Here is an 18,972-nt window from a genome sequence, read left to right on the forward strand (position 1 = left end):
ACTGTACGGATGAGCTATGTGCTGCAGACTGTACGGCAAAATAGTATGGAATGTACAGCAAGTACGAAGACTGTACGGAACAGTCCGTACGTCTTGTACGGAAGGCAACGCAAAGAACAGCCAACGAGCTGTACGGAAGAATTCGCAGGTACTTGTACGGGTAGCAACCAAAGATCAGTACGGACGAAATGACGCATGAGCTGTACGGCTGGCGATGACGAATCGTACGGATTGTACGGACGGGCGCTGTCGACGAGGGGCGCACGGAAGGTACGGAAGACGAGTTTGCATGTACGAGCAGGTACGGCATGTACGGAAGCAGCAGGTACGGTAGGTACGGACGATCAACGCAGGTGTAGTACGTGCTGGAGTAGCAGGGCCGTACGGACCTGTACGGAATGTACGGCACTGTACGGGATGACGAGACTGCAGCAGGCAGAAGGTACGGCCAGTAAAGGGAGCTTGTGGGAGCTAGAGTCCGGGAGCAGGGAGCAGGTCCAAGAGCACGATCTACTCTGATACCAAATGTGAGTGTGAGTGGAGAGAGAGCAAGAGAGTGAGCTGAGAGCTTGAAAGCTTGAAAGCTTAGTTGCAATAGAAGAGTGTAAGAGATACAACTGAAGGAGTGAGATAAGGTTTTGTCCTAGTGACAAAACCTTAGTAGTCACTAACCATAGTTAGTGGACTAACTGCGGTTAGGGGGAAAAACCTCTTAAAGAGGGAAAAGTGCCCCTAACTAGCTTATTAGATTACATTGGTCACTGCTGAATTATATCTATAATTCTAACATATATGTTGGGAGAGTAAGAAGCTTTTGTAACAAGTATGGCATACAGCAGTTTCTAACCCCTAAAAAATTACTCTCCTCAATTTAATGGTACAGCTGAAAGCAACGATAGGACTTGAGATGGCAAGGTGCATGCTGAAAGAAAAACAGGTTTTGGGCATAAGCAGTAAGTACAAAAGCTTAAATCATCAGTGGGAATCCCACAAGGCAATAAGAAATATGCCACCTCTTTGCTTGGAATGTTCACAAGCCTAGTGTTGCTCGAGTGTTTGGTTGTGGGTTATGTGCCCATGTGCCTTGCTCCTGTAATATGATCAATCTTTTCTTTCATGCTCCCATCATGCCAGCCGTCAGGTAGTCCTCCTATGCGTAGACTTCGGATATTAGCAGCCCTTTTTTCTTGTTCTTGTACTCTTCGATACACATCCCATGTGTTAATTTTATTGTCCATTGTTGCTGTAATTTCATGTTTCACTGACTTGAGCTGATTGGTGACCATGTCCTGGGCCTTGGTTACCAACTGTGGCGCAGGTGCTGCTTCATTTGTATCTGCAATACTTCTTGTATTATTTCCTATTTTCCTTGGTTTGCCATGTTGAGAGAGAGAGACAGAGAAGTAGAAGTAGAAGTAGAATTTATTAGCGTCCTCGGGGGGCCAAAAAATGACCCATGGGACACACAGAGAGAGAGAGAGAGAGAGAGAGAGAGAGAGAGAGAGAGAGAGAGTTATATGATGTACTCATTTTCTGAAATGTTGCTGTATAGAGAAGAAGCTTTTGCAAGGACAGTTTCAGAAAAAGCTTGTTAATGGTAGCTCAATAACAAATACAAAGGCAGTGGTGAAGGAATCAAGAGACGTGTCTACGTCCACAGATGATCTTGGTAATCAACTTATCTTGGCAGTTAGAGCGATTATTGAGAATGTTTAGGCATCTTTAAACTGTAAAACAAAAGATGCTTCTTGACAGCATTTGTAACGTATTTCTGTCCTTGCTGGGTATTTGCCATCATATACATTTGGTTGAGTCAATTGAGCTAGTGGCAACATGCTTCATGACAGAAACTGTTGTAAGCATATCAAGCACAATATTTTCTCTTGACATGCTGGATCATCAGATAACTACTTTTTTATCGCTCAAAACCTGTTGCTTTCACCGTTTGGCCAGAAGACTTGCAGGCTACAACCTTCATTGGCCAGAACGAACAGCTTTCATTGGAAAGGAAGCAAAGTAGTGATCTATTTTCAGAGAGAATGGATAACAGATTTGAAGCTGCTTCATCATCAACCTCAACCTTGTTAAACAAGACAACCCTGCCATTGAATCTAACAGGCTTGAATATGTTGCCTGCACATGCAACATTACCTGCAGACCACTTCCGAACAGTCAACAACATTGATTTTTTGATTACAGAGGTATTATCGCTGGGTCCAGTTTGCTCGATTTTTTGATTTCCTTGATCTTTTAAGGAGTGAACAGTCTATGGCTGTTATTAGAAAACTGGTCAATCTCTTTCTGTCTCTGCTTCTGATATGAGTTTGTGTTACTTGCCACTTCTCCTGGGAATACATTGTGGACATTTATTTCATTATGGACCATGGTGCACCCTCCAGTCTGCTTTTTATCTGTTGTAGTCTAGAAGATCGATTGTCATTTGTCTTTGTGATTTATGTTGCTTGGCATATTCTCATCATTGTGTTAAATTATTTCCACACTTTTTCTTACTGTGCAGCTGGTAACTGAGAAGCAGAATTTGCTGAAAGCACTCAAAAAAGAGTCCTCCAAAGCTGCTGACTTGGAGGTGAATGTTTGATTAACCATTAAGAAAAAATTCTGACCAACAATTCTTTGTGTGAGTGCGTGTTTGTTTATTTGTCTGGTTCTGATTAGCTCTTCTTTCTAGTGCTAGCTTTCGTCATAGCTGAGTTTCTCTTTGCCTATGGAAATCATAATGGCATTCTTTTTAAAAATGATCATGGGTCTGTCTTCGTCCATGGTAGTTGACACACTTTTTTGATATTCCTCTACATCTTGCAGACACTGGTTATGCTATCTTCTGAATGCTCAGTAATGCTTTCTCTCAAACAAATCCCCCCCCCCTTTTTTTTTTGGCGGCAAATTTCTTGTAGTCAGCATATGCAGGTCCTGAAATTACTTCTCTCTGAAATGTTTGTATTGGAGACATTACACGGACTGCATATGGTAATCCCTACAGTGGTGTGATTGGATAGGTTACAATGGTAAGCCCTAACTGCAATTGGTAGCCTTTGTCATGGCTGAGTAGGTCCCCTCTAGAGAATGGATTCAAACTCAGCATCTTGGCACGAGTGTAAGGTATACAAAGGTGGATGTGTGTGTGACTCATGACTGCTTTTGGTCGCTGATGACATGAGTCGGTGTGTCAGAGGTTGTAGTTGATAGTGAAGTGCTGATTATAAGCTTTGTGAGTTTAGTCTCTTGAACTGAAGTCCATACGTGTCTGGTTCTTTCATAATGCTAAGTTTGGGAGTAAATCCATGCCATTCATTGATCTAATTTCCAGACCCATGCCTTTCATTGATCTATTTCCAGATGTGTATGGAATGGAGATTTATAAAAACGACCTCAGTTGGGATGTTTTTTTGTGGGTCTAAAATCTCCATGGTTGTTTTGTTCAGGCATTCAATGCAGACCTGTCGAAGAAACTTGAAGTGCAAACACAGCGACTTGAGCTTGTCTTTGCTCAGAATATGGCTAATGGAAGAGTTGCTATGGTTACAAATCCCAATGATGAGCATCAAGACAATGAATTTGTCGATGAAGGGGATGAGGTATAGATATCCTTTTAGCTTTGAAGTGCATAAACTAAATCTTCAACCTGCTGTGCTCTGAAATTTCTGTTGCCCCTTCTTTCTGCTGGCGCTTCAACAAGAAAGACACCCCTTTTCCTTCCCCGTATATTACTTTCCTGCTGGATGTTGTAGGTGGCTCCTTAATGCCTCTATATTATGGACATTTTTGTTTTAAAGCTCTCTTAAATATTAATTATCTTCTCTAGGCATCAATTTGGCAAGTGTAGGGCTTGCTTATTGCCAAATCCAAAAAAATGCAAAATCATTGCAGCGTCCGATAAATACACATATTAACCTTTTTGCTGTATTGAAACTCTTGATTGATCATGGCGTCAGTCACTGTGCCATCAACAGAAACCAAGGTAGACTATCCTAGGCAGAAGCACATGTGCAATGACATGAGAAGCTGTGTAGGCTTTATACAAGGCTGTCTTTTCTTTGTACAAAGTGGTCTATGTATAAAAGAGTGAGTGGGGCATGTTGGTTGTGTTGGGGAGGGGGGGGGGAGAGAGAGAGAGAGAGAGAGAGATTAACGTTTGCAGGAGGCCTCGCGGGCCTATGAGACAAAGTGCAAAACAAAAAAGGTAACTCATACAAGCCACTAGGGGCTGAAGCAAAGGGCTCACTAAGGCCCTTGCTGAGTGCTAAATTGCTAAGCTAGTAAAGTAGTAGAGTAGCAAAAGCAAAATATCTTAGAAGAGTATCAGATGCTCACAGCCCTAGTACATGCCCAGGTTCCATATATTCAGGTAACCTAGTGGTTCTCTGATGAGATGCGAGGAGCTCTCATATCTGTGTCTGTCGAGTTGTCTCTCGATGCGGTGGAGGGCATGGTCTCCTCGATCTCGAGATCCGGTGGGCTACGTCAAGGGTGATGCCTCTTCTCTGGTGGTCACCTCTGAAGAGGGCTGAAATAGGCCGAACTACGATCGTGTGTGCTCTGGTCCCTCTCCGCGTGTTGCACGTGGGGTGCGTGCCTCTTGTTTGGTAGCATCGTGGCGGGGACTCCTACTGCTAGTCCATGATGCTCTCGTCTCATCAAGCTCCTCTCCCTCAACCTCATTGGCAGCTGACTCAGATGCATAGAAATCTGTAACATGTGCCTGTGCTTTGTCAATCTCGTTGGCCTGTGGCATCAATCCCTGCTGCTCTCGGGTCTATTGCATTAGTATATCTCTCTATCGTCGCGTCTCAATCAGATAGAAACCTGATCAGGAAAAATCAGTCGCGTAAGTGGACCAAAGCCATGCCCCTTCTGAAAGAGGCAGTGATATCGCTCTGGATCTCATAGTAGACTGGGCAGACAGAGAGAAAGTGCTCCTCTGTCTCGATCTCCCCCCATTCGGCACAGTGTGCAGATCCTCTACTCTCTGGGTATGCCTGCAGCTCTCCCTGCATCGATCCGCAGTTGATGTGACGAGACTTGCAACTGACCGATGGCGATCCTCAATGCATGTGAGACTCTCCTATCCTTCAGGTACTGAGGTATGATGACAAGACCATGCTCCGAAATCCTCAAGAAGTGGTCATGGTAGAACTGGATCTTGGTGGGGAACTCCCCCCCCCCCCCCCCCCCAAGCCCTAGATGTATGTAGCTGGAGGAGGTCCAATCGTATGATACAGTTGATCTCATCTCGTGGGATCATCTCGGGTGGTGCATCTGTGATGTACTGAAAGGGGGGAAGTCTGTCCATCTGAATGTCGTGACTACCAAACCATGTAGATACCCGTGCATACCATGCTGTATCAACACCGCTCCCTGCTAGCCGCTTGGAAGACTCTAATGCTAATCTTGGTAATCTCCACTGGGGTGGAAGAAAGTCACTGTCTGGAAGATAGCATGGGTCATGGCAAACTCTGTGTGTATGATCTGAAGGGGGACCTAGGGCTTGCTACGAATCATTGTGGATCCCATAATCACATGTAGCTTCTCAAATCTCTTCCACTCTGTCGCTGAAATATCACTCCCACAGTAAGGTGCTGCATACATGGCAGTCGGTCTCACCAAGATGTCGAAAAGCCAACCCTTCGTCTGAGGGTTTTGAAAGTGTGCCTGGAAGCATTGCCTCTCTAGTCCGGGCCAGAGCATCTCGCCCTCGTGTGAGTTGTGCCGTACCTGCATGGGTCATCGTGAAACTTGGTCCAGTGAATACAACCCCCAAGTATTTGTAAGACTGCACTATCTCAACTGGCTCATCTCGGTATGTGAAACTATGGCCACGGGCTACTGCTTGGGAGGTGTTGAAGATCATAACCTTGGTTTTCCCAAGGTTAACTATCAAGTCTCTCTCTGTGTAGAACATCTCCAGAGCCTCTAAATGTCTCTGCAATCGCTCTACTGAGGATGATATGAGGACCATGTCATCTCCGTACAACAGTATCTGCACCATTAAGTCAGCCAGGAGTGAACCCTCTCCACCTAGGTGGTCTACAAAGGAAGTGATCTCATCGATATAGAGCCCAAAGAGGATCAGTGAAATCACTTCCTTTTTAGAAGGCCAAAAATGTCTATGATAGGAGAAAGAAAGAAAGAAAGAAATATTAACATCCTCGGGAGACCTCACAGGCCTATGGGACAAACACACACCAAAACATCAGTTATAGACTGAGAGTCTCTTGTGAGTGTATATAGCACTCACAAAGTTATTATAGGTTAACAACAGTCTACTACAGTCTACTACCAACGATAATCGGCCTGCATTACATCAGTTTAAGACTGAGAGTGTTTAGGCTTGGATGTGAAGTCTCTTATAAGTGCTTTTCCATCTCTGTAAACAGCCCATTTTCCTTCCTTTCGAGCATCCTTCACTTTAGCCAATTCAGTGGCCTTCATTTTGAGCTGAGTTGGGGTGAGCTCCTCCGCTATCCATGTTTTAGTGCCTTTCAGCTTATTGGTTTGCTTAAGAATATTGCTTCTTTTCATTTTGTTCTGGAAGCATACTTTGGGCTGTGTCCCCTCCTGTAAGACAACTATTACGTCTTCAGCATCCCATTCTAGTTGTGGGGTTCTTTCCATGATATTTTCCAGTTTTTCCTTTTGAGCTCCTTCAAACCAGCCCTCTGGTAGCCCCCCTATGCATACGAGTCGTGTATTAGCCACCCTCTTTTCCTGTTCTTTTACTTCTTATACACATCCGATGTGTTAACTTTAGTGTCCAGTGTTGCTGTAATTTCCTGTTTTACTGATTGGAGCTGACTTGTGACCAGGTCCCGGACTTAAGTCACCATCTTTGGTGTGGGTGCTGCTGTATCGTGTATCTGCAGTACCTCACGAATAATTTCCTGTTTTCCTTCTGCTTCCCATACATCTGTTTTCCTCTCAAAAAAAGCTGCAAGTCTGAGCTTGAGCTCACGGATTTCCTGCTGTAAGTAATAAATATGCTCTTGTGGGTCTATCATGCTTACCATTCTCTTCTGCTGTAGATAGTTCTTTGCATATGGGGACGGCGTCTTTGCAAACACATAGGGGGGAGACGAGGGGAGAGCTGCAACAGAGGAATATAGTGCTTTTGTCGGGGTTGAGACAAGTGTCTTGATCTTGGGGAAGGCCACAGGTGTCTTGGCATCCCCATCCATAGTGGCCTGCATATATTCAGGTGCCCCTTGCTGCTAACCCCCAGGGTTGGGTTTTGGGGCTCAATCCAAACCTTGGGGTTACGTTTCCCTTGCTGAGGTGGACGGTGACTTCTGGTGGCGGCGACTGCTGGCTGCTGTTGTGGCGGTGCTGCTGCTGGTGGCTGAGCGGGTGAGGGAGGCTGAGGCGGAGAGGCTGAGTGGAGGGGCTAGTGGGAGAGAGAGGCTGAGGCGGGGAGGCTGAGCGGGTGAGGGAGGCTGAGCGGAGGGGCTAGCGGGCGAGAGAGAGAGAGAGAGAGAGATTCACACACACATTCTCATGAGAACTAGAGGTGTCTAGCACATCCCTGAAGGTCTAATCTATATTGAAACAAAAAATGAAAACACACCTTGAATGTGTATGCATGGCCTCTCTCATGTATCCGCCTTGAGTGATGCGTGAGAGAGAGAGAGAGAGAGAGAGAGAGAGAGAGAGAGAGAGAGAGAGAGAGAGAGAGACTTATATTAACGTCTTCGGGAGGCCTCACAGGCATATGAGACGAAGTACAATCAACATAATAGCTCATACAAGCCGCCATGGGCTGAAGCAAAGGGCTTGTTAAGACCTTGCTGAGTGCTAAGCTAAGCTAATGATCTCGAAAACTCTGAAACACACTCTTAGAGTTCTTTGGAGACTCCAGTAGGTAGTGCAAAAGCTCCAAGGACATATCTAGGAGTCGTGGTCTCTCTGTGATAGAAAGCAAAGATGTCACGTATCTGTAGCTGTTGAGCTGTCTCTTGTCGTGTTGGGGTCGTGGTATCAAGGGTGACACCTCGGGTCAGTCGGTCTTCTTTGAGTAAAGTGGCGATGGGCTGAACCTCTATCGTGCGTGCTCTGGTCCTCCTCTGTTGCGCCCTATCATCTGCCACGTGTCATCTCTGCCCCACTGATCCAAACTACCCTCATGTCGGCTATCTCCTCATCCTCTACTTAGATGTGTCTCGGAGTTGACTCAAAGTCATAAAATTCAATGACGTGTCTCTGTGATCAATCAGTGTAACGTGTTGTTTTCTCCCCTTGCTGTCTGATCTGGTGTAGCAGAGTCTCCCTGAACGGCCGCATCTCCATCAGAAAGAGGCCAACACTGATCATGGAAGTGGATTAATTGCTGGAGTGGTCCGAATCCGGGCCCCTCCTGGTAGAAGTAGTGGTAGCGTCCTTAAATCTCATAATGAGCAAGGCAAATGCATAAGAAGTGCTCCTATGTCTCCATTACCGCTAGTGTGCATAACCAGCAAATCCATTGCTCTCTAGGTGTGCCTGTGGCCCTCCCTGCCTCGATCCTCAACTGGTGAGACGAGACTCGCATCTGCCCTATGGCAATCCTCAGCGCATGGGTAACTTGCCTGTCCTCCAGATACTAGGGCCTGAGGATCAGTCCATCTGATACTGTAGGAAGTGGTCCGGGTAAATTGGATCTTGGTAGGAAACTCTTGGTCCCCTCCCCAAGTCCGTGATGTATAGAGCAGAAGTAAATCCGAACGTATGATGTGGTTGATTTCATCTCGTGTGATTTGGAGGGATGGGGAGTCTAGACTATATTGCAAGGGGGGGAGACGGTCCATTTGATTACTCTGAGACCGAAACCATTTGGAGATACGTGCATACCAAGCTGTTCTGATCCCGTTCTCAGCTAGCCGTTTGGATGACACTCGTGCTAGCCTTGGTAATCTCCATCGGTGTAAGGTCGAAGCCATGTGTAGATATGTCATTGTCTGGAAGATGGCATCAATCTGCAATGGTGTCATAGTGAACTCAACCTATATGATCTGGTGAGGAACTGAGAGAGAGAGAGAGAGAGAAAGAGAGAGAGAGAGAGAGAGGGAGAGTCGCGCTCAAATCTCGTCCTCTGTCGCTGAGAGATCACTCCCCATAAATGTGCTGCATACATGGCAATCAGCCTCACTAGGGTGTCGAAAAGTCAGCTCTTTGTCGCTAGATCCTGGAAGTGTGCATGGAAGCATTGCCTCTCTAGCCCAGCCAAAGCACCCTGTCCCAACGTGTGCCTTGGCCGCATGAGTCATTGTGAAAACTGGCCTTGTGAAAACTGCCCCCGGATATGGGTTGAAGATGTGTTTGATTGTCTGCAATGGCCTGTAATAATATTTTATCAGCTGACGTGTGGGATGACGTGGTGACCTGACACAGCTGATGTGGGAGCCAACACACATGTTGAGATCACATGTTGAGATGGCAAACCTGCAGTTAATCCATGCTTGGTTGGGTAATTTGACCATAGTTGGTTAACTCTGGTTAAGGATACATTTATAGTCAACCAATTTGTTTAGTCTAACTAGTCAGATGCAGCTAATCAGACCAGGCTGGTTCAGTTGTCCAGATCTTACTGGCCTGTTCACCTAACCAGACCAGAGAAAGCCACTCTGGCTAGTGTAACCAGAAAGTTACTTATCCAATTATCCCTGGAAAAAAAAAGGGGGGTATCAAATGTCAGTTTTTGTCTTTCAGCTACAATTATTTTCCTGTCAGAAAACAGAGAAAAATCAAAGTTCTTCACGAGTATAGAGATGCATGCCTTTGTGCTTACAAAAAGGGAAACAGATGCATTCTGAGTGCTTCTTGCAGCAGCCAGAAAAGGGGTTTATACTTTTGGTTTATGCTTTGAGTTGACAGCCTATTACTGGCACAAGAGTGAATGCAATACACCTCTTGTTGAGGTATTTCTTTCTTGAAAGCAAAGGCTGAGTGCATCAGCTACATGCACACTGTGTGTGAGAATTTGCAAGTCTCAGATGAGTTGCAGTGATGGCTTCGCAGCAGGATGCCATACCCTCCCATGAGGAGAGTGCCAGGAATGATCAAGCTATGCAAGAGCAGAGTCAAAAGACGGAGGCAAGTTACAGACATTTACTGGCACATGTCATGGAAGCCAGAAGGGATCCATTATTTCGCAGGCTCGTAAATCATCTTGCAGAGGAAGAGCAGCAGAGAGTTTCTTTTGGGGCAACCCAGAGGGTGACAGCTAGAAAGAGATCCTTGGATGCAGTTCCTGTTTTTCCTGTAGATGATGTTTCCAGGAACAGCAAGAGACCTCGAAAAGAGGACATCAAAAAGAGGAAAGCCAGTATGGCCAGTTTGCAACTTTTAATGGCCAGTATGGCCAGACAAAAAAAGCCATGCAGTTCATCAAACAATTTGATGCAGCTTTTGGCAAGGAGAGATTTTCAGAGTCTTTGAAGCTGCACATGGTTAGTTTACAACTAACAGCTACGGCTAGTGCATGGTGGAGGGCGCAGACTACAGCTGGCATTGCTCCAAGAAAGTGAAAGGGCTTCAAGAAAGCCTTCTACAAGTAGTTTATGCCCCAGCGGTTCAAAGACCATGTTCTTATTGCCTGGGACAGCTTGCATATGGATGCAGGAGATACAGTGGAGACCTACAACCAGAAATTTTGGCATGCATTTTTGCAAATCACTCCCTTCGAAAAGGCCGTGAAGAAGACCCAGGTAAGAGAATACAGGTTTGGTCTGACGCCAAAGATACTGGCTGTGGTTAGTACCCAGCAGCTTAAGGGCATACAAGATATCATCCATGCAGCCACTGTGGCGAGTTTAATGAATATCCAGGATCCCACCACAGTGCCTTCTCTTTATGCTGGGACAGACAAGTAAAAGCCAGCCACACCTCAGGTATAGAAAAAGGAGTTTCCCAAGGCCCTGAAGAGGGAATTTCAGCCTTAGAAGCCGAGGGGAAACCAAGTGCCAAAATCTTTCAAGGAAAAACCCTAGTTTCCGTTGAGCAGATAGCCATGATTCGCAAAGAGGGGAAATGCTTTAGGTGTGGAAAGGAAGGGCATGTGGCTGCCCAATGCCCCGAGAAGCCTTCGGGGTTCTAGGGAGAAAAGAAAGCCACCAGGACAGCAAAATCCGATGACAGGAGGAATTCCGGACATTTTGGGCGGAGTGACAAATCCTGAGGAAAGAGAGTTGTTACTATCATGGGGTAAGATCAAAGGCCAGCAGGTGCTGATTTTGTTTGATCCCGGGGCTACAGATAACTTTATATCCGAGGATTTAGCCCTGAGGCTGGGAATAAAGACGGAGGAGTTGGACAGGGTTTTGGATGCTGACTAGATGTTTTGTGGGAACCCTGTGCCAATCACTCCCTTGATAGGGAAGCTCCGTCTTCATGTTTACAAAGTTATGTTGACCAAGAGTGTGTTGGGGTTACATTGCATCAGAATGGTCATGTAGTGGCCTACAAGAGCAAGATACTCTGGGATGCAGAGAGATATCTGGGAATCTATGAGAAAGAGTTGTTGGCTATAATTCATGCCGTCCATACATGGAAGCATTATCTTTTGGGTGCAGACTTTACAGTTAAGACAGGTCACCAAAGTATGAGATATTTTTTGAATCAGACTAAGCTCTCCGAGAAGCATATGAAATGGGCAAACATGCTGTCAATGTATCATTTTCAGATTGTCCATACTCCGGGAGCTCAGAACAGAGTGGTAGATGCCTTGTCTCGAAGACCCCATGTGAACAATGTGACTATTGCTTATCATAGGGATCTGGAAGACATGAGGGAGCAATATGCTAATGATGTAGATTTTGGTGAGATTTTACAGCAAGTGCAAGAGGGGCAGTCCATCAGTCACCATTCCTTGAAAGATGGGTATCTAATGAAAGATGACTGCCTATGCATCACCCAAGAGATGAGGGAAAAGATTTTGGAGGAATGCCATGTACCTCCCTATGCTGGGCATAGAGGAATTACAACAACAACTCAAGCGCTAGAGATGTATTTCTTTTGGCCAGCGATGTGGAAAGATATACATCAGTTTGTCACCGAATGCCTAACTTGTCAGAAGGTCAAATATGACGGACGGAAGGCACCTGGCCTACTTATGCCTCTTCCCGTGCCTCAGGCACCATGGGAAAGTATCGCAATGGACTTCATTTTTGATTTGCCAAGATCAAAGTCAGGAAATGATGGCATTTAGACTATCATTGATAGATTTAGCAAGCAAGCTTATTTCATTTAAGTTCGCAAAACTAAGGCATATCATATGGCTAAGCTTTACATAGCACTAATTTTTAAGCACCATGGTATGTCCAAGTCCATTGTCAGTGACCAAGATCCCAGAATGACCGGTCTATTCTGGAGAGCTCTATTTGATAATATGGGGACGAATCTGAAATTCTCTTCTTCTTTCCATCCCCAAACAGATGGTCCAAGTGAGGTAGTGAATTCTACAGTGTTGGATTTGCTGAAATGCTACGTGGTTGACCAAAGTTAGACTAGGAAAAGTACCTACCACTGTTGGAGTTTGCCTATAATAATACAGTCCACAGCTCCATAGGGAAAGCCCCCTCTAAGGTCATCTATGGGAAGGATATTCTACCACCTATCCTCAGGGAAAGATGAAATATTTGCAGCTGATCGGTTTGTCAGAGACCTCTAGACAGCTTTCAGCCAAGTCTGGACAGCAATTGAAAGGTCTCAAGAAATGCATAATAGAGTTCCAGATAAGCATAGGAGACAGTTAGATCTCAAGGAAGGGGATTGGGTGCTTTGGAAGTTCGAGAAAGCTAGGATCCGCAAGCTAAAGGGCAAGCAAAAAGTGTATGCAAAATTATCTCCCTAATACTATGGCTCTTTCAGGGTTACAGAAGAGATTAATGAGGTTGCATACAGGTTGGCATCGCCAAAGCATTGCAAGATTCACAATGCCTTTCATGTGAATCTTCTAAAGAAATTTCAAGGACGGGAGCCTACAAAGCTAGTAAGAGAGGATCCACTAGAAATGGATGAGCTGGATGAGGTTCTTCAGCCATAATAGTTTGTGTATCTTACTATAGGCAAAGGCCCTCAGGGCAAGAAATTTTATAGGTACCTTGTAAAATTCAAGAATTATTCAATATTGGAGCCAAGTGGATGGATGAAGACATGTTGTCTAATCATCTGTCTAATCATCCACAACTCTTGGAAATCTACAAGAGTTGAGGTCAATTGAATAGAAGCCGAGGGGATGTCACCAAGCTATAAATACTTCAAAGTCAAAGTTCTAGTTGATCATTTATTGATCATAATCATTGAGTTATTCATTTATTTAATTATATTCAAAGAGTTATTTTTATTTGGTCAAAGTATTGACTTTTGTCAAAGATATTTAACCTCGATTAAGTACGTCTAACCCCGGTTAGGAAGTTTTGGCTTCGGCCAAGATGGTTAACCACGGTTAACCAAAGAACCAAAGCGTTGACTTCAGTCAGAGAGTGTTGATTTCGGTCAACAAGACTTGGCTTATGCCAAGAGGGTTAACTTTGGTTAACCAATATGTGCCATCCTCGGTTGGAGATACTTGGCCATAATTAAGGCGCTTTGATTAATGGTCAAGCCCCTTAATTACGACTAAGAGGGTTGACCTCGGGCGACGAAACAATTTGTTCTATGTTATGTGCACATGTTTGCTTGGTGGGGATGCCCACAGTGGCTAGGATTAGTCCACAGATTCTTATTTGCATGCGAAGTGCTAACCATTAACGGTGTCATGGTTGCGCGCTTTAGTTAATTATTGCAAGTACCAAGCGGGGGTGAAAACCCAAGTGCTGTGAAGCTCATGCGCAGCCAGAAGGTGTCCATGTGACCAAGGGATACGAAGACCCTAGAGCTTTGCTCTTTGTGGCATGTAACTAGATTTTAGTTTGTTGAATTGACGAGTGGCATGTTGCCAAATGAATGAGCCTTGAGCTCTTTGTAAATTCATTCACATTTTGATTTTTGTAAGAACAGCTCTACGCTGAAGTCTCTTTGTTCTCAGATTTTCTTGAATGAATAAAGACCTTAAGGGGGGTCCAGCCCTACTGTTTGTCCTGGGCCCTAGTGTATTTGTAGAGAGAGAAAATGAGAGCGCTTGCAGAAATGGAGGTTCTAGAATGCGCTATATATGGCAAGTAATTTGGGATATCATGATGGTGAGCTTTATTAGTTTAGGTGACATGTAAAATGTGTACAGAACTGTGGCATCAATCCATTAAACTGGACCCACTTCATGCAGAAAGTGAATCCTGATGATATTTGGTGCCTTTCAGTCTTTTTACTTATCTCTGTAGCCCCTAGACTGCCATACGCAATGATGGGTGCACCTGCATCAAGGGAGTGACAGGTGCTGCATCTATTTTGGGCTCAATTGAGATTCTCTTTTGAGATCAGGTTTGGTTATCCTAGGATCTTGGCAAATGGGACTTTTCCTTGCATCATAACCTTTGGACAAGTATGGAATAGAATAGATGGCAAGCCATTCATAGAAAATCAGAAGTCAGACTCCTCGTCTCTAGGATTGACCTTGATAATGTTAAATGAAGTAGCTATGCATGATATTGCTTTATGATTAGTATCAATGGAAAATTAAACTTATTGTCATCCTGTAATGTTGAGTACCTTTTCTATATGTTGAGGTTCGTCATTATTCTATTCCATGATATTCTTATTTGGGGTTGAGCTTCATTTACTGCTAGAAATGTAAAGAATTGAAAGGAGTTTTCCCCTGTTCTTCTCCTCACCTCGTAAATGCTCATGAATTTTGACCAAATTGCTGCTTTCTTTTACAGGTTGTGGAGCGCGTGCTTGGATGGATCATGAGGCTTTTTCCAAGTGGCTCATCAAAGCGGCGGACAAGTAAACTATTGTGAACAAATACTTGCATGATTTTTGGAAAACCACACATTATATCAAGGGAGCTAGGTTTTGATTTCAGTAGTCACATTATTCCTGGGAGGCCAGTTGATGCTGCTCATTTGTTGGCTTTTCCCAAGGAAAGCCGTATCTGTATCATAAGGAAGAAACTTTGCAGCTAATCATTCTCTGGAGTTGCCAGTCATGAAAGCCTGCCATGTAGGTTTGCTCCATAATGGAAATGGAGGAAGGTCAAGAAGAGGTATTTCTCTTGTTTGTAATGCTCATTATAAAAGAATGAGAAGATTTGTGCAGATGCTCCATTCATAGTAATCCATTGAATTTTTCTCTATTGGAAAGGTCTCTGCTCTTTTTTCTTCATTTTGTGGGAAATTCAGCATGCAGCACAAAACTTGTGATGCTGAGCATGTGTGCTCTTAGCTTTCAATGGGAAAAAGGTAAAAAAGACTGAATGGTTTGCTAATGCATTGCACAGAGAGCAATTAGTTCTCTGATTTTATCAAGCCTTGCATTTACTGAGCCATGAAAATTCTAAAACAGTACACGGAGTACAGGAATTCTTGTGACTCAACTGTCGTGTTGAGGAATTACACTAGAAGTGTGTTTTCAATTGAATTTGTCTTGCTCGGGCGTGTTGTCTCAAAAGAGCTAAGGCCTTGAAATCAAGAGAAATGTTTCTGACTCAATTGCAGAAAAAATGATGACATGCAACTACACAACCTTCCTGAGGATTGTCTCATTGTACTTTCTTATCTTATGAATGGATTATTGAGTACGTAACTTCAAGAGGATAAATGGTACCGACCATGTCTTCTGTAAACAGAGCAATGTACAGATGAGCTTGCCAGGGAGTTCCATATTCGTGACCTCCAGTTTGTGCTCTAATTCTGGATTTATCTATGGAGGGAGTTAGATTTGGGAGTCTGTCTATCTGTAGGGATTCTACCCCCTTCGGCTACTATACTTTTACAATGATGTGGAAATCTTGATATCCTCTTTTAATTACGTTCATTCTGGAAATGCCTTACTCTTATTGTAAATTGCATAGCAAACAAGGCAATGGAATTGTATTTAATATATCAAGCGGTTGCAGGTTCTTTAAAAAAGGCTTTCAAGTGGGTTATGGCTTTCATGATTTGTTTCCTTATGAATGGTAGCCTTCTGTATTGGCGTTACAAACTGGATTATTTTTTTATCTGAGCAGACATCATGTCTATTAATGCTTTAATGATAAATCTCTCAGATTTGAACTTTGTGTTTGTAAGACATTAATTGTACAATTTGTTTGTATGATGTTCTTCGCTGACAATTGGACGCCTTATAGTTGTCATCTATCTATGTAACATCTCACAAGGATCGATTATGTTTGTCTTTCTGGCAGACTAAATGACAGCCATTGTGTGTGCAAATTTGAGGTCAGTTTTTGCATAATAGGATAGACAAGAAGCAGAAAACGTGCTATTGGCTCAAGTAACACCATTGAAGTGGTCCAGTATCCTCATAAATTTGGTTCAACCCATGGTGGTTGGCATCTTTTTTTTTTTAGCCTTCATTGCATATGATACAGTACCTTGTTGTCAATTTACACAGCTTGCTAAAAGTGGATTGAAAAAGGTAAACTCATCCTGACTTCTGCATATGATGTTGCAAAAAAAGATATATACCAGGCTTATCCCATAAAAGTACCCCTTTAAGAAAAAGCCAGGAGTACTAGAGTAGAAAATCCATCAGTGTACACGAGTTTCAAACAGAAGAAATCTTGATGTAATAGTCGTGGAGACATTATAAACTTCCATTAGTGGCAGAGATGTAGGCTTGGGTTCAAATGAGCTAGGTAATACTCATTTTGTGTTGTTGAAGTTTATTGTAAAGTTTCGTACATATTGCAACCTTTATGGACACTGTAGATTGGAGGATTTATTATTTTGGGAAAAGGAGATGATGGATCTTTGGGTTTCCTTTTCCTATTTCAGCTGTACCTTTATTAGAAAGACTTGCGGTCAAAACGTGACATGCATCAAATTTGGTTGTATGTACATAAAGAGGCAGCATGAATACAGATATCATGATTGAAAACCTGAAATATCTATTTCTGTTTTGTGGCCTCTTACAAAGCACAAATGCTGAGGCCATGTCTTGTGGCCTCTTATGTTTAAATTCACATGAATGGTCGCAGACGCAGCTTTTTAAAGACTGCAAATGTATTTCATTTCCGGGTGGCTTCCTATCAATGTAAATCTAGGCTGGAAATTAAGATTTAAATACTTGGAATATATGTCCATCTTTTATATAAATAGAGCTGATGTCTTTTACTCTTTATGTCACAAGGACAAACTAACAGCAGCGTCATAATTGCTATGGTGTTATGGAAGCAAACTTAAATAGACAAACTTCAAGTATATGAAAGCATCGTTAAGGCTAGAGTTATAAGGGGTGGAGGTCATACCTGGCAATAAAAGCAAAAGTGCTTATGTTTGTTGGCTTCATTTGTTCAGCTGAACTCTGCCTCTATTTGTTCAGCTTAACTCTTCCTAGAGGACGGGATCTTGAGGATCCTCTAGTCTATTGGAAATGTTGTTGCTTGAATCTATATTCAACTGATTCATGTGGTACATACTCCGAACTTTAGTCTGCATTCCTTTTTCTTTGACAATCATACTTTAAGCATTAACCCGACTTTACTTGGCACATGTATTGTGTGTTAGAGTTAAAGGACCAATGTTAGCGCCAGTCCATCGGATTACGTCAAGGAAAGATACTTGATATAACATAAACAAATGAATGCTAAATAAAGAAGTGAAAGAAGTAAAATGTCAAAGCTTACTTCTACATGTTGAGTCATACCTAAGATCTACTTCTACATGTTGTGTCACACCTAAGTTTTAGATACTCAAAAAACAATGTATAGAAAGCAAAAGTCTGCACTTGGAAACATAATAGCCTATTCGATTCATTTCGCTGAACATATTGTATTTTGTGTGTGTGCACGCGTGCGCATGTTTGTCGAAAATCTCTATTATAAGTGGCAATTTCGTGGGTAAAGAATTTGGATGGTACTTGATGCTTGTGTTTCTCATTTCACTAAACATTTTGGGCAGGCTGATCCTCCATCACAAGATGTGATTTTAGCTCAGTAGAATCTCCTTTCTTATGTAATTCGGATTATAAGTGGCAATTTCACGGGTAAAGAATATGGATGGTACTTGATGCTTGTGTTTCTCGTTTCACTTGACATTTTGGGCAGGCTGATCCTCCATTACAAGACGTGATTTTAGCTTAGTAGAATCTCCTTCCTTATGTCACAAGATGCTAGCCAGTTGGAAAAAAGGATTTAATCCCAAAAAATAACTTACATGAGTCCTTTACAGATTGGAGACCATTACTCTTATGCTTGTCATCTATAAGTTGATTGCTAAGAGGATCGTGGCAAGAATAAAGGGGTTTTTTGCATGATTGGTTACATTCTACCTAATATGATTTTACTTCTCGTAGGCATATTATCGACAATATTGGAATCCTCCATCACAAGATGTGATTTTAGCTTAGTAGAATCTCCTTTCTTATGTAACTCGGATTAAGTGGCAATTTCACGGGTAAAGAATATGGATGGTACTTGATGCTTGTGTTTCTCGTTTCACTTGACATTTTGGGCAGGCTGATCCTCCATCACAAGATGTGATTTTAGCTTAGTAGAATCTCCTTCCTTATGTCGCAAGATGCTAGCCAGTTGGAAAAAAGGATTTAATCCCAAAAAAGAACTTATGTGAGTCCTTTATGGATTGGAGACCATTACTCTTATGCTTGTCTTCTATAAGTTGATTGCTAAGAGGATCGAGGCAAGAATAAAGGGTTTTTTGCATGATTGGTTACATTCTACCTAATATGATTTTACTTCTCGTAGGCATATTATCGACAATATTGGAATGCTTATGTGGGTATAGAATGTGCACAGTGTATTGAGCAGGAATGTATTGTTGTTACAGGTGGACATTGCTAAAGCCTTTGACACGGTACATGGGATTTTATCTCCCAAACTATGCAGGTTTTGGGTTTCGGGGCTAAAATGCAGCACCTTATTTATTG

At 43.1% G+C, this 18,972-nt stretch overlaps 1 protein-coding gene across 4 annotated transcripts in view; it reads left to right on the top strand.

The window, feature by feature from the left end:
• The window catches only part of BLI (protein BLISTER), a 109,297-nt gene extending 93,320 nt beyond the window's left edge, over positions 1–15,977 (top strand). Inside the window, exons 9-14 of one of the 4 annotated variants that reach the window (XR_015542931.1) lie at positions 1,553–1,669; positions 1,954–2,201; positions 2,519–2,587; positions 3,444–3,596; positions 14,805–15,130; positions 15,582–15,977. Coding sequence is in view for 2 of the 4 variants with exons in the window: in XM_087391860.1 (XP_087247986.1) it covers positions 1,553–1,669; positions 1,954–2,201; positions 2,519–2,587; positions 3,444–3,596; positions 14,805–14,885 (668 nt within the window). In the remaining 2 variants the exon portion in view is untranslated. Of the gene's footprint in view, positions 1–1,552; positions 1,670–1,953; positions 2,202–2,518; positions 2,588–3,443; positions 3,597–14,804 lie in introns of all 4 variants that reach the window. The other 3 variants (XR_015542932.1, XM_087391860.1, XM_087391861.1) reach the window with 3 other exon arrangements.
• The last annotated feature ends 2,995 nt before the right edge of the window (positions 15,978–18,972 follow it).

The sequence above is a fragment of the Dipteris shenzhenensis genome, chromosome 20, assembly GCF_047967505.1.
Source record: "Dipteris shenzhenensis isolate YYH24624 ecotype China chromosome 20, Dip_SZ_1.0, whole genome shotgun sequence".
In the NCBI taxonomy this organism is placed as follows: domain Eukaryota; kingdom Viridiplantae; phylum Streptophyta; class Polypodiopsida; order Gleicheniales; family Dipteridaceae; genus Dipteris; species Dipteris shenzhenensis.